Here is a 13,438-nt window from a genome sequence, read left to right as displayed (position 1 = left end):
GGGCTCACAGCTGTGCCAGAACTATTAAAAGGAATTCACTCACAATATGTTGTCATTTCTAATCTGAGCCATGTGCAATTGGAGGCTATGAGGGTTTGAAAGGAAACGGTCCCCAGAGGCCCACAGGGATTGGCACTATTGAAGGTATGACCTTGTGGGAGTAGGTGTGGCCTTGTGGGAGTGGGTGTGGCCTTGTGGGAGGAAGTGACCATTGTGGGCAGGCTTTGCCATCTCAGATGCTCAAGCCATACCCAATGTAGCAGTTCACATCCTGCTGCCTGTGGCTCAAGACGTGGGACTCTCAGCTCCGTCTCCAGCACTGTGTCTGCCTGCAGGCCACCATGCTTCTGACCATGATGATATGGACTATACCTCTGAATCGTAAGCCAGCACCAATGAAATGTTTTCTTTATTAAGAGTTGCCGTGGTCATGATGTCTCTTCACAGAATAACTAAGACAGAAGTTATCTTATCTCATTGAGGCACACTTGTTTATTTTTATTTATATGTATGTGTGTATCTGTGTGTGTGTATGTCACATGCATGCAGGTGCCCTCAGAGGCTAGATGAAGATGTCAGATTCCCTGGGGCTGGAGTTACAAAAGGTTGTGAGCTGCCTCCTGTGGGTGCGTGGGTTCTCTCTAAGAACAGCAAGTGCTCTTAATTGCTGAGCCATCTCTCCCGCCCCCTGAGGCATATTCCTCAACTTTGAAGGTCTCTTGTTGGTGTCATGGAGTTGTCCTAGGTCAGCTCTCAAGAGTCAATTGTGCATCTCTTCCCAACTCTAGAGGTATAGTGATGACAGTTTGAAATGGATGGCAATGGGGATATCACATCATAGCACTGGTGAGCAGGCCAGGGTTCCTCTTGCAGGAGAGTGGGCCCTTTGCCACTCTGTAGCTCACACTGACAGCCCTCCTTGACTGACTTCTGGTCCCATGGGTTGGAAGGGAGAGTGGTTTTACAGATTCCAAGTGTCACTGAGCCTCCTTACAAAGCAAAAGACAATCTGGTCATTTTTTAGTTCCTTGTCTCTACTTCCAGAGCGAGGGACGGGAGCTGAGTGGTGTGTGTTGGGGAGGGGTGGTATAAGTAGTCATATATAGATATAACCCATCAGACAGTCAGGCTTTATGGCTTCACATGCAGAACCCTGGGAACCCTGAATCCAGAACTTGTCTTAAGGGAACTTCAGTGGAGCAGAAAAAGCTCTTCCAACAGGGAGACAAGTTAGAGAAACCGGCCTAAGAAACTCAGCAGGCGCCTTGAGGGATGGGTTGGTGCCATCAGCAGCACCAGCCGGTTTCTCTGAGCCTGGTTTTTCAGACCTGCGAATCAGGAGCACTTCAAGCCCTCCCTAGAGGTTCAGGCAAAAGTCAGCCAAACTTGCTGGCAGACAAGAGTTCTGAGCCAGCTCTGAACTCAGTGTGGGGTTAGCTGTAAGGCCCAGGACACTGAATGAGTCCTCTTGGCAAAGCCACGTTGGAGGTCTGGTTTTGTGGACACAGAGATGAGAGTAGCCACTACAGTTTAGTCTGGCAGATTTTGAATTTCGTAAGAATGCCCTGTCATGTCCCTGGAATGCTACTTTGTGTCTTTGCCTTTTTTTTTTCTCAGAGATGTCCTTGGTCCTCTTGGATGTAAGCTCTAGGCCTTGGCAGATCTGTCTCTTATATCCTGACTGCAATAAATTCATCTGTGAATGATATGAGCGCCATGCAGTGTGCTGAGAAAGCCACAGCACAGATTAAAAACAAATGATAAAAAAATTTGCATGAACGAAAACAGGAAGGGGAGCACACGGAGCACATAGTGTGGCGACATACAGACTAATGGGGAGCAAACAAAACACGTAGTGCAGTGACAAGTTACTGACCATTGGGGCCAGGGGCCCAGACAAGCTCTCATGCCTCTCTAAGCATCTTCCTCACCTGTCACTGCCCCAGTTCAGGCCCAGCCTTCACACGCATGTGGCACTGTGTCAGCCCCTCACAGTACCCCCAGTCATTCATTTTGTTCTCCAAGAACGTAGGTCCTGGCAGGTCATCAGTATCCCACTCTGTCGATTGGGAACATCTAATTCAGGACACTGAGTCTTAACAGTCTGCTGTCCTTCCTTTGCAGCCCCTCCCAGGTCATGTATTCACATCCCAGCTACCTACTCTCATCTCCCCTGAGGTCCCTGTCTTTGTTTTCGTTATCTGGAATGCCCTTCCATCCTGATTGTGTCACAGACTCCATAACTGCTTTCTTAAATACACTCGTGCCGTTTGACCTGTCAATTCCGTACTTGAAAACACGATCAAAGGCAGGAAATGCAAACTATAGAAAAAGTTTTATGCTCAGAGATGTTGGGCTGGCGAGACGGCCCAGTGGGTAAAGGGGCTTGCTGCCAGACCCGACGTCCTTAGCTCAGTTCCTGGGGTCCGCATGGTAGAAGGAAGAAACAGAGTTCCAAAAGTTGTCTCCTTCCATCCAGACACGAGCGATGTGGGTGCCCAACACACACACACACACACACACACACACACACAGAGGCACATAGGGCCACACAAGAAATAAAATGCAGTTAAAGATTTTTAAAAGAAGTGGACGGTACTCACTGCAGAATTATTTACACAAACACAGAATCAGAACTATTGTAAGCATCTAACGAAAGGACAACAGGTAAACTTTTAGTAACCAGGCGTCTCCTCAGCCTGCCCCCAGGGACCCAGCAACAGCAGACATCATCACCAGCTGCCAAGATGTGACACAATCCCACTGTCACCAGGAGTTGCACATCCTCCCCTGCTCATGTGGCCACATCCCCTTATAAAAGGCCACTCCCTCCTCTTTTTCCCTCCACCCTTACCCAGAGGCAGGATATCCCATCCCCAATAGACCTCCCATGTGAGATCCGTCACATGGTGTGACTTTATGGCATCTGTCACTTAGATCACAACATTAACTACATAATGGTTAACCACAAAACAGAACATCACAAGCTACTAAAAAGGAAAAAAACAGCTGGAAGTGGTTTTCCATGCCTTTAATCCCAGCACTTGGGAGGCAGAGGCAGGCTGGTCTCTTGAGATCCAGGCCAGCCTGTTCTACAGAGCAAGTTCCAGGACAGCTAGGGCTACATAGAGAAACCCTGACTTAAAACAAAAACAAACAAATAAACAAAACCCCAAAACAATAACAAAGAAAAATTGTTCTATAAATTATATCTGTCTGCATGTGTGTGTGTTTATGTATCTATGAACTTGTATGTAGACAGGTATATATTTATGTTTTGGTATAGGGTCTTACTCCATAGCCAAGGCTGGTCTGGATTTACTGTGTGGCTCACAGCAATCCACCTGTGTCTGTCTTCTAAGTGCTGTGATTATAAGTGTAAACTACCACATCTGGCCTGATGCACAGCTTTAAATTTTGATTCATTTATTTTTAGCATATAGGCATTTTACCTGCATGTATATCTGATACTGTTTATTTTATGGGTGCCTTTGCAGATCAGAGAGGGTAATGGATCCCCTGGAACTGGAATTATAGGTGGCTGTGAACTTTCATGTGAATGCCGGGAATCAAACCCAGTTCCCTTCAAAGAGAAGCCAGTGCTCTTAGTCACCGAGCCGCCTCTATCTGGATGCACACTATTTTAACAAATTAAAAACACGACTTTTGAGCAAATGACACCAACCATATATGGTATCAACAGGAGGTTAAAGTGGGCTTAACGTGCGCATGTGTGATGAGTGGGCTTAACGTGCGCATGCGTGATGAGTGAGCTTAACGTGCGCGTGTGTGATGAGTGGGCTTAACGTGCGCGTGCGTGATGAGTGGGCTTAACGTGCGCGTGTGTGATGAGTGGGCTTAACGTGCGCGTGTGTGATGAGTGGGCTTAACGTGCGCGTGTGTGATGAGTGGGCTTAACGTGCGCGTGTGTGATGAGTGGGCTTAACGTGCGCGTGTGTGATGAGTGGGCTTAACGTGCGTGTGTGTGATGAGTGGGCTTAACGTGCGCGCGTGTGATGAGTGGGCTTAACGTGCGCGTGTGTGATGAGTGGGCTTAACCTGCGCGTGTGTGATGAGTGGGCTTAACGTGCGCGTGCGTGATGAAATCTGTTGAGTGAATCAGACTCAGAACCGGCCAGTCCTCCATAGGATGATGGAGTGATCACTTTGGGGTGATATTTTTGGTCAGGTAGAAATTACTTTCATCCTCACTGACGATCTTAACTTATAACGTATGGAGCAGCCTCCCAGATATCTCTGAAGGGACAAGATGTTTTTAAAGGACGAGGGCCTGCCACTACACAGAGACCCTCAGAGGGTAAAGGCACTCCTCGCCTCTGGATGGGGATTGAACGGAGGGTACTAGACACACTAGGTAAGGAGCTCTATCCCTCTATCTTAACTCCTCCTGACTGTGTACTTGTGGCTTCTGGGGAGAGACCAGACCACAAGGGGAAGAGTCCTGTAATTAACTGACCACTAAATCTGAATGTGGTGTGCACTGAGGCCACCGCAGGCCCAGGCTGCTTCTGAGAGAGAGGGTCAGCTGTGTATCACCCTGACAGTTTCTTGTTTGCTGCTTAGAAAGACCGATATGTCTACAATAGTACACGTGTGTGCATACATGTGTACATCTGCATCTGTCCAGATGGGGCTCTGGGGACCTTAAGGAGTATAATTAGTGGTCAGTGAAAGAGTGTGGTACACTGGACATCTTACTCATTTAAAATATTATCCTCCATAGCTGTGAGGGGACCAGGAACTCTGGGGAGTCCCAGATATCCCGCTCCGGATTCAACCAAAGCACTTTTCTATGCGGATATGGGTTCTGTCCTTTAACACAGTAATGCTGGTAATTATGATGGAGACTGGAAGCCACTGTTGCAGAGCAGGGATTGGGCTCCCTGCTTCTTTGGCTCAATTTTGTCTTCTGCCTTTGCTGACTTAGACATGCCAGGCCAAGCCACCCGGTCTCCACACAGCGTTCTCCCTGTCAGCTTCCTCGTGTTTGGCAAGCTCTTTCCTCTCCAGCTTCCAGGCCTTAACCCCCAATCTGGAAAAGGTGGTTCTGCTGAGGCTGGCTCAACTGGAAACAATGTCCTTGTACGTTTCTTTGTTGGCTGACGTTATTGTTGTCCTGTAGTCGGCCCCAGTTTCTGATGGGCAGAGCTCGGTTCTCCCACAGGGTGGTGGGTAAAGAGGAAGAGCCACAAGCCATCTGATGGTGCGGGAGGGGGAGGGGTGGCAATGAAACTGCTCGCTACAATGTAACTTGAGGTATCACAGACTCCTTTCCTGAGAGAAAGGGCTTAGTGGTTCTCACACAGAGAAGGGAGCCGTGGATTTTCTAGGGACTTCTGTGAATCAGTGATCTATATCCCCACTCGGAGGAGGTAGCCATTCCCACATGGCTCCATGGGAGAAGGCAAAGGCTCCAAATATATTTCCTATCACACCAGCCAGGAAGCATGGCTCACTCCAGCACATTCCTTTGTTTCGTTTTTAGACAGGTTCTTGCTGTGTGGCCAAGACTGGCCTCCATCTGCCTCCAAAGTGCTGGAACTACAGGTATGAATCACCACGCCTAGCTCACACGGATTCTCGAAAGAGAACAAAGCACACACAGCTCACCAGTCATCTTAGGACAAGGCTCCCGTGCTCTCTCATTAGGACGCTTGCCTGTGAGGGAAGCTCCCACCAACACGTGGTCCAAGCATTTGAACTATGACTCTTGCTCAGATGCAAGCTTAACTGACTTGCCACTGCCCTTCATGACTCCAGAAGCACACAGAAGGGGACAGCTGTCACTGTCAGTGGCCCAGTGTGGGATCTCCTCCCTATGTGGTGGAACCATTGGCTGCATGATTCATAGGGAAAGACAGGCTCCTGTCTGTGTTTGCCAGAGCAGCTGATAGCACTAGTGACCTGGTCCCCAGTGTCTTGACTCCAGTGCCAGAGGTGATGAGGACTCGGGGGGAGCTGGCCCCAGAGTCCAGGGCATTGAGTTCTCCCTGTGGCAGGATTCAGCATGGCCCCGGTTCATCACGTTTCTTGACTCCTGTCATCCCTCTCTGGTTCTCCAGGCAATTCCTTGAACTCTCTGGTATGTGGAAGTCTAGCCCACTCTGCTTCTGCCAAAGCAGGAAAAGGTAGGTTTCTGCTGCTGACCTCCAGGGGGCAGTCAAGTGCACATACCCTGACAGCTCATCCAACGTCCTGCCAGTTTATGCTGACCCCAAGACAACAAGTGAGAATTCATACCAGCCTCTGATGCAGAGGAAGGGAGTTTGGGGTGATGCCCCCATAACTTACAATTCTCTAATCTCTTAGTCTACATTGGGGGAGTCTCCAGCCTTCTTTGTTGGCTAGACTCCCTAAAACTATGGAGGTGGTTGGGCTGGAGAGAGAGCTTAGTGATGATGAGCAAGTACTGCCCCTGCAGAAGACCCAAGTTTGGATCCTAGCATCCACGCTGTACAGCTCAAAACTGCCTGTAAATCCAGCCCCAGGGGATCCAGTGCCTCTGGTTTCCATGTGGATGTGGAATACACACATAGACACATAACTCAAAATAATAAAATAAATCTTCAAAAAATATGGGGTATGTCTTAGTTTGGTTTCTATTGATGGTAGAAGAGCATGACCAGGAGCAACTCAGGTTGGGAAAGATTTATTTCATCTTACCCCTTACAGCCAGAACCTCCTCAAGGCAGGAATTGAAGCAGGGAGCACCAAGGTATGCGCCTATGACTTGCTCAGCCTGCTTTCTTATAGTACCAGGCCCACCTCCTCAGGGGTAGCAATGCCCATGATGGGATAGACTCTTCCACATCAGTCATCCACCAGAAAACAATGCCCCCGTAGGCTTGCCCAAAGGTCAGTCCAAAAGAAGCATTTTCCCAATTGAGGTTCCCCTTTCCCAGATGACTCCAGTGTGTGTTGAGCTGACAAAAAAAGTAATCACCCCAGAGTACGTGATAAGTTTTTGTCTCGGCTGTTGACTTTTGTAGTCAATTCACAGGGCAGGGATAGCTCTACTCCCCGGAATCTTTTAGTGCCTTTTCCTGGCTCACGAATAGAGTTAGATATCTCTGGAGTTTATTTCTATTTTCATTCTGTACTCTAGCTCTTCCAGATAAAGTATTCTCTAAGACCTCAATGGATCTCTGTGGATAGTGATAAACCCCAGCAATACTAACCCTACACGGCAGTGATAGAGTTTAATGTCTAACAATAAGAGACTAGCAATAATAACTCATACGGTAGATTATAACAGTATTGTGTTAACCGTGCCTTTGGGTTTCTGGAATTTTGTACTAGTATTTTAGACTGTGGTTGACTAAGAACAAACTGTGGAGAGTAACCTCTGAGGTGAACTCCTTCTCCTGACATGAAACAGTTTCCCAGGATGCATTTAACTACGCCAAAATCTCCGTGCAGCTCCTTCTTCTTTTCTCACTTACCCCTAATTCACTCTTAGTAGTAAGTTGGATTGGGTTGAATATGAAAGTCAACACATTATTGGCTCCTCACAACCGTTGACCCTGTGGCCTTCGAGACCTCACTAAGGTCTTCAGGGCTGAGACTGCATGAAACCCCATAAGCGCCATTGAAGTTGACCTTGCATTCTTCTGGCAAGTGTGGTGGTCTGAATGAAAATGTCCCCCCCCCATGTATTTGAATACTTGGTCCCCAGTTGTTGGAAGTACTTGAAAGGATTAGAAGGTGTAGCCCTGTTGTCACAGGGGTTGGGGGTGCGCTTTGAGGTTTTTAAAAGTCTATGCTCTTCTCTGCCTCAGGCTTGTGGGTCAGGAGAGGAACTGTGATCTGCTGCTCCAGGGCCATGCCTGCTCACCTGTTGCCACACTCCCTACCCTGATGCTCAGGGACCCAACCTCTGGCACCATAAGCCACAAAGAAACTGTTTTATGAATTGCCTTGGGTGCAGTGTCTTATCACAGCAATAGAAGAGCAACCGAGAGTAAATATTTCTGGTGGATACCTTAAGGAGCAAGTCCTCAAACAGTCGACTCCATGTTTCTAGTTACTAACAAATGTTCTGCAAGGCATAACTTGTACCCTGACATAAAAATAAAAGAAATGCGGGCTGAGGATGGACCTCAGGGTAGATGAGTTGGCTAACACCTTCAAGGCCTCACTTGGTGTGTGTGTGTGTGTTTGTGTGTGCGTGTGCGTGCATGAAAGGCAGGAGGGAAAGTGTCCGCTGTCCTAATTCACCAGCATGCATGCTATTTATGGTTAAAAATCCAACTGCTAGCCTCCTCACCACGCCCAGCTGACACCAGACACAGGTTCATCTCCTCATCGGCTCAAGGCCACAATTTGGTGCCTAATCTGAGAGGCTGTGAAATTTCACCTGATTTAAGTTTGCTGCCCGGCCTCTGTGGAAATTCCCCTTCAGATGGAAGTTTGATTGGAGCCAGGCACTCAGAAGAATCATTCGGGGTGGGGGGTGGGGTGAGGGGTGGGGGGGTGGGGGTGTACTTGTTCTTAAACTAGAAGTCTTTCTACTCAGAGAAGATTTTTTTTCCCCTACTAGGAAAGTTGAGAACACATTGCAGAACTGAATCTTAGTTCATGGACCAAGAAGCCAGGGATGGGAGGAGCTTTCCGAGAGGGCTCTTTGGGGATTTGACAGGAGAGGGGCTGGAGGGGGTGGGGTGGGAGGATCCTTCCCTCTTTGGGGGATTCTCCTTGTGCCCTCCTTCCCCTCCCTTTGGGAGCATGAAAATCAAAACAAAACAAAACAAAAAACCAACAGCAGCTTCTGGCCACTTGGTGGGGAAAATATCACCACAGCTCTCAAAACAGGAGAGCCAATGACTTGGAGCCCCAGAACACAATGCTCCACAGTGCCTCCCTGGACCCCAGGGTGTGGCCGCACACCCAGCGCTCTCTCACCACCCGTAACCGCAAGCAGCTTCATCTGCTGCACACGGTTCAGCATTTCTAGTGGTGCTTCGGTGTTGACACCACGGTTTATCAGAGCATCCTAAACCTTGGAGTTGGGCATGTTTCATCCTATAGTGCCCTTTAACCTGTGCCATGACAGTGAAAGAAGGCCACCCTTCTCTACCTTTCCAGGTGAAAGGTCGAGCCAGCTGCCAAGTAGCTCTCTGCCAGAATGCAAAGAGCCAAGTGCCAACCCCAAATATTTGACCTGCCAGAAAAGCTGAGTACGGAGGCCTTGGGTTTCACTCTAGGCAGCTTCTCCACGTGAAGAGCGATCAGGCCGGACCGCATCCCTGCACCCACTGTGGGATGGCTGACCCCTCGTAAACACTGCCATCCTAGACTGGCTGATGTTCTCGCGATATTTACTGACAATAGGAACGGGATTGGCATGCCATTGATCCTAGAGCTAACCATTTTGGCTGGACTGGCTGCCCATGAAGCCCCCTGGGATCTATCTGCCTCTCCACAATTCCCCAGAATTGGGATTGCCAGCATGGACTGCCATATCTGGTTTCTTCCGTGGGTGCTGGGAACTGAACTCGAATTCATCATCTTTGTGCAGAAAGCACGTTTCTGACTGAGCCATAGTCCAGCCTCTCACATACTAGCATGATGAAGAGGCAGGGTCTCTGCTGCAGTTAGAAAATAAGTTAACAGTCCTTTTCTGTGTACATACATAATTCTTGAATTCACTTCCTAAGTTTGTTAAAGCAACACAAAATCAATGAGAGAGAGAGAGAGAGAGAGAGAGAGAGAGAGAGAGAGAGAGAGCAAGCCTCCCCAGAGAGAAGGTAAAAATCCATGGGAGGGACCAGGAAAGAGCAGCAGGTTGCACAGCCCCTCCACAGAGCAGCTCATTGGCTGACTCCCCTGTCTCTCTCACTGGGCAGCTAAGCGGACTGCCCACTCCGAAGCCTGTCGGCTTCAAGGAGGATAAGGGAAGAGGTAGAGAGTGAGAGAGAAGGTTCTAGGTCTTGGCAGCTTGACATGGCCTCTTTAAGACAACCAAGCAGTGGTTTCTTAAGCCCCGCCCACGCCCACCCCACCCCAATGCTCAGCCATGAAACAGCACAGGCAGGAGAGGTTTTGAGAGAAGGGCTCAAGAGAGATAAAAATAGCCTTGGCCTCAGAGTGGAAATCTAAGGCCTGTTGAGGACGCTTCCAGACAGTTTTTCCTTTGGCCAATCACTGCAAGAAAGTTTCAAATACCAGAGGAATCCTAAGCACCAAATTAACGCAACAACAGAGCCACGAGGCCTTCCAGGGGGCCCTGGAAGCCCGGGCAGTCATGGCTTTGGGTCTACCACAAACCCTTCATCTTGGCTTAGAAAGTCTTCCCTCTCAGATCCCAGTTCCAGGTCCCCATCCTCTGAGGAGAGCTGCCCCAGGGCAGCCGACTCACCAGAGTCTCTTCTGGGTTCCCGTTAGCTATCTCCACCACTCTCAGGGCAGGCTCCACCTTCACCTTGGCTCGAGCCATGAACTGGATGACAGAGGAGCTGTCCTGTGGAAGAAATGACACAATTCATCACGAGATGCTTTCAAACGACATTGAGAATGACGCGCCCATGAGGGGGACTATGCCAAGAGGAACTCTCAGGGCTCCGTGAAGAGTCCACGCAGAGTTTATCACTGAACTAGCAGCTTTCCCATCCCTGGTACCCACAGCGCACACACCGCTGCCTTCTCTTGAGAATTCCTTTGGACGGTGGAGGACGCAGAGTTACCATTGCGTCTTCCAGTAATGAACACATGCACGCCCTTGTGCTGTGGTTTCCGAGTGGTGAGGGCTAGATCGCTGGAGGTGGATACTGACATATTGCATATTCACGAAGACTGGAAGATAAATAACGCTGTTTAATTGTGTGCAACAAATCCCAGCCTGGCATCCCCAGAAGGCATCTGATTTCTATTTTCTAGTCATCTTGCCCAGACCACAGCCCTCAAAACCATGAAAGCTTAGCTATTATTAACTCTTTCTTTGCTCTTGAATGAAGCTGTCTTGGGGCCAAACAGTCAAAGAAGGCACCTGAGGGCACAATGACAGGTCGGGGTAGGGTGGGAGAGACAAACGTCTAGTTTATAAATCAGGTCTGAAGGTCAAAGAGGGGGACCTCTGAGCCTCAGGAAGTGGCTGTTGGCAGAAGCAGTTGAAAGCCTTGCTGTGGGCTCTATTTCAAAGCCACCATCCAGATAACAGGAACGTGGCTCCAAAGTAGAGGTGGAAAAAGAATTTGGAAAAAGATGTGGGTTTGAAAAATTAGGAAAGGCCAGCGTCAGATGGGGCTGTTGCTGATTGTAGAGTGCCCTTGCTGTCCCTGAGGGATGGTTGGGCTCTGCCAGCCAGGTGTCCCTTAGTGTTCTCACCTGAGTTCCTCTGTCACTCCAGGAAGCCAGTGTGGTTTGCACACATCCCTAGAATTCAGGTGTTGGAAATTTAATCCCTAAAGACATGTGCTGTGGGATTCAGGGGGAGGCTTCTGGTAGCCAGTCAGATTAGGCAAGTCAGAAGGATGGAGTGTCCATGTGTTTTATGGAAGTTTCCTGGGATTGAAAATTTTTCTTCCAAGAGGGAGTAGAAGGCTTATGTGACACGGGAGGTGAAGGAGAGGTCACCAGTCTGGGAAAGTGAAACTAGAAAGATTCTGGTACACGCCCCCAACCCCCCCTAACCCCTCAACCCCCCAGCTTTAGGAAAGCAGCTGCTCGGGGGAGGGGGACTCTGACCAGATGAGTTACAGAGGGGAATTTCTCAGAGCTCAGGGCTGGAGTCTGGATTGTCACCTATAAGGGGGTAGGGGAATGGGTGTGTGTACGGGAGAGTATGGTAGGGGTCAGGGGATGGGCTTTTCATCAATGCAGCGGCTGTTTGGAGTCATCTTGGCTACTCTAAGTGGCCAAACATCTATACATCTGTAGGAACCACAACAAATATTCACTGGTTCACCAGGTTAAACTTTGGCCCAATCATTACTTTGGTTTGTTGTGGATTTCCTTTCAGAGGTGTATGTGTGTGTGTGTGTGTGTGTGTGTCCCAGGAAGAGTTTGTCGCACCCTAAGAAGAAGAAAGACCTGCTGTGCTACCCTGTAGCTCAAGGCTCCCACCAGGGGCTGAATCCTCACACCCTGTACTAGAACTTCTCATCCTCCAGGCCTGAGTCTGGGGAAATCAAAGGCACTTTTATCGTTTATACGTTACCCGGTCCCATGCTCCCTGTGACACAGAAAATGGACTGAGACAGACTTCACAGTCAGTGGCCAGCTTTGACCTACAGTGGCCCAAATGCACACAGAAACAACAAAGACCTCTCTATAGAAATCAGTGGTCCTCACCCTTCCCAACGCTGCAGCCCTGTAAGGCAGTCCCACATGCTGTGGTTACTCCAACCATGGAATTTATTTCTGTTACTAATTAAATACTTTTGCTACTGTTACGAGTCATAATGTAAATATCTGATATGCAGATGGTTTTAGGCAACTCCTGTGAAAGGGTTGTTTAACTCCAAAAGGGGTTGTGTTCACAGTTTGAGAAAAATTGCTCTAGATGTTGTTATAAGGGGACCTCTTGCTCATCACCCAGGAAACCATAGAGCCCACCCTGGGTTGGAACAAGGACATCCTTGACATAGTACTTTACGTAGGAGTTGTGTACAAATTATTCTTAAAAACAAAACAAAACACAAACAACAGAAGACCCCAGTTAAAAACAGCTTAAGAGTTTCATAAACATCTCTCAGTTGTCCAGAGGAATGAGATGCAGTGGGATATTTCCAGACATCCATGGGAGTCCTGGGCTCCTATGTGTAAGGCCCACTTGAACTATATATGCATTGGTCAAACTGAACTTTGTAATTAAAAATATTAATGGTAATTATGTGTATTTCTGTGTGTCTGCTATTTGTGTGCGGGGAGTATGTGCAGGAAGGAGTGCAGGTGCCTGCAGAGGCCAGAAGAGGGCATCAGAGCCCCTGGATTTGGAGTTACAGGCAGTTGTGAGCCACCATGTGGTTGCTGAGAATTGAACTCTGGTCCTCTGGAAGAACAGTCAGTGCTCTTAACTGCTGAGCCATCTCTCCCGCTCCTCCATCTTCCTTCCTTCCTTTTCTTCCTTTCTTTTCTTTTCTTTAACCACTCTATCCTTTAATAGAAAAATACTTTAAAAAGCTTCTGGGAGGACTGTCATTCAAAAGAATATTTCTGCTTCATAAAAATCTTCCAGCAATTTACTAGTTTTATAAATTTTAGTTTCCTGTATCCTCTGGCCTTCTATTGATTTTACACTTAATTAATTACTTAATTTAGTGTGGTACTTATTGGGGGTCATGTACAGGCCACAGCCTACATGAGAGATCAGTAGACAACTTTTATTATAAATCATCGGTGTTACCACCGTAGATATTAACAGTGACAATAACGGTTAGGTTAGGGGCCAAGTAGATGAAGGGCTGGTGTATAGCAGGCC

General features: G+C 48.3%; 1 protein-coding gene across 2 annotated transcripts in view; it reads right to left on the bottom strand.

Moving 5' to 3' along the window:
• Itga9 (integrin subunit alpha 9) overlaps positions 1-13,438 on the bottom strand; it is a 296,995-nt gene that overhangs the window by 15,490 nt on the left and 268,067 nt on the right. For both annotated transcript variants that reach the window (XM_021172021.3, XM_085828171.1), the window contains exon 26: positions 10,379-10,480. In XM_021172021.3, the coding sequence (XP_021027680.1) occupies positions 10,379-10,480 (102 nt within the window). The remainder of the gene's footprint in view (positions 1-10,378; positions 10,481-13,438) is intronic.

The sequence above is a fragment of the Mus caroli genome, unplaced genomic scaffold (genome assembly GCF_978045245.1).
Source record: "Mus caroli unplaced genomic scaffold, Mus_caroli_1 scaffold_11, whole genome shotgun sequence".
Lineage (NCBI taxonomy): Eukaryota > Metazoa > Chordata > Mammalia > Rodentia > Muridae > Mus > Mus caroli.
Note: the sequence above shows the minus strand (reverse complement) of the source record. Positions and strands in the feature narration are given on the sequence as shown.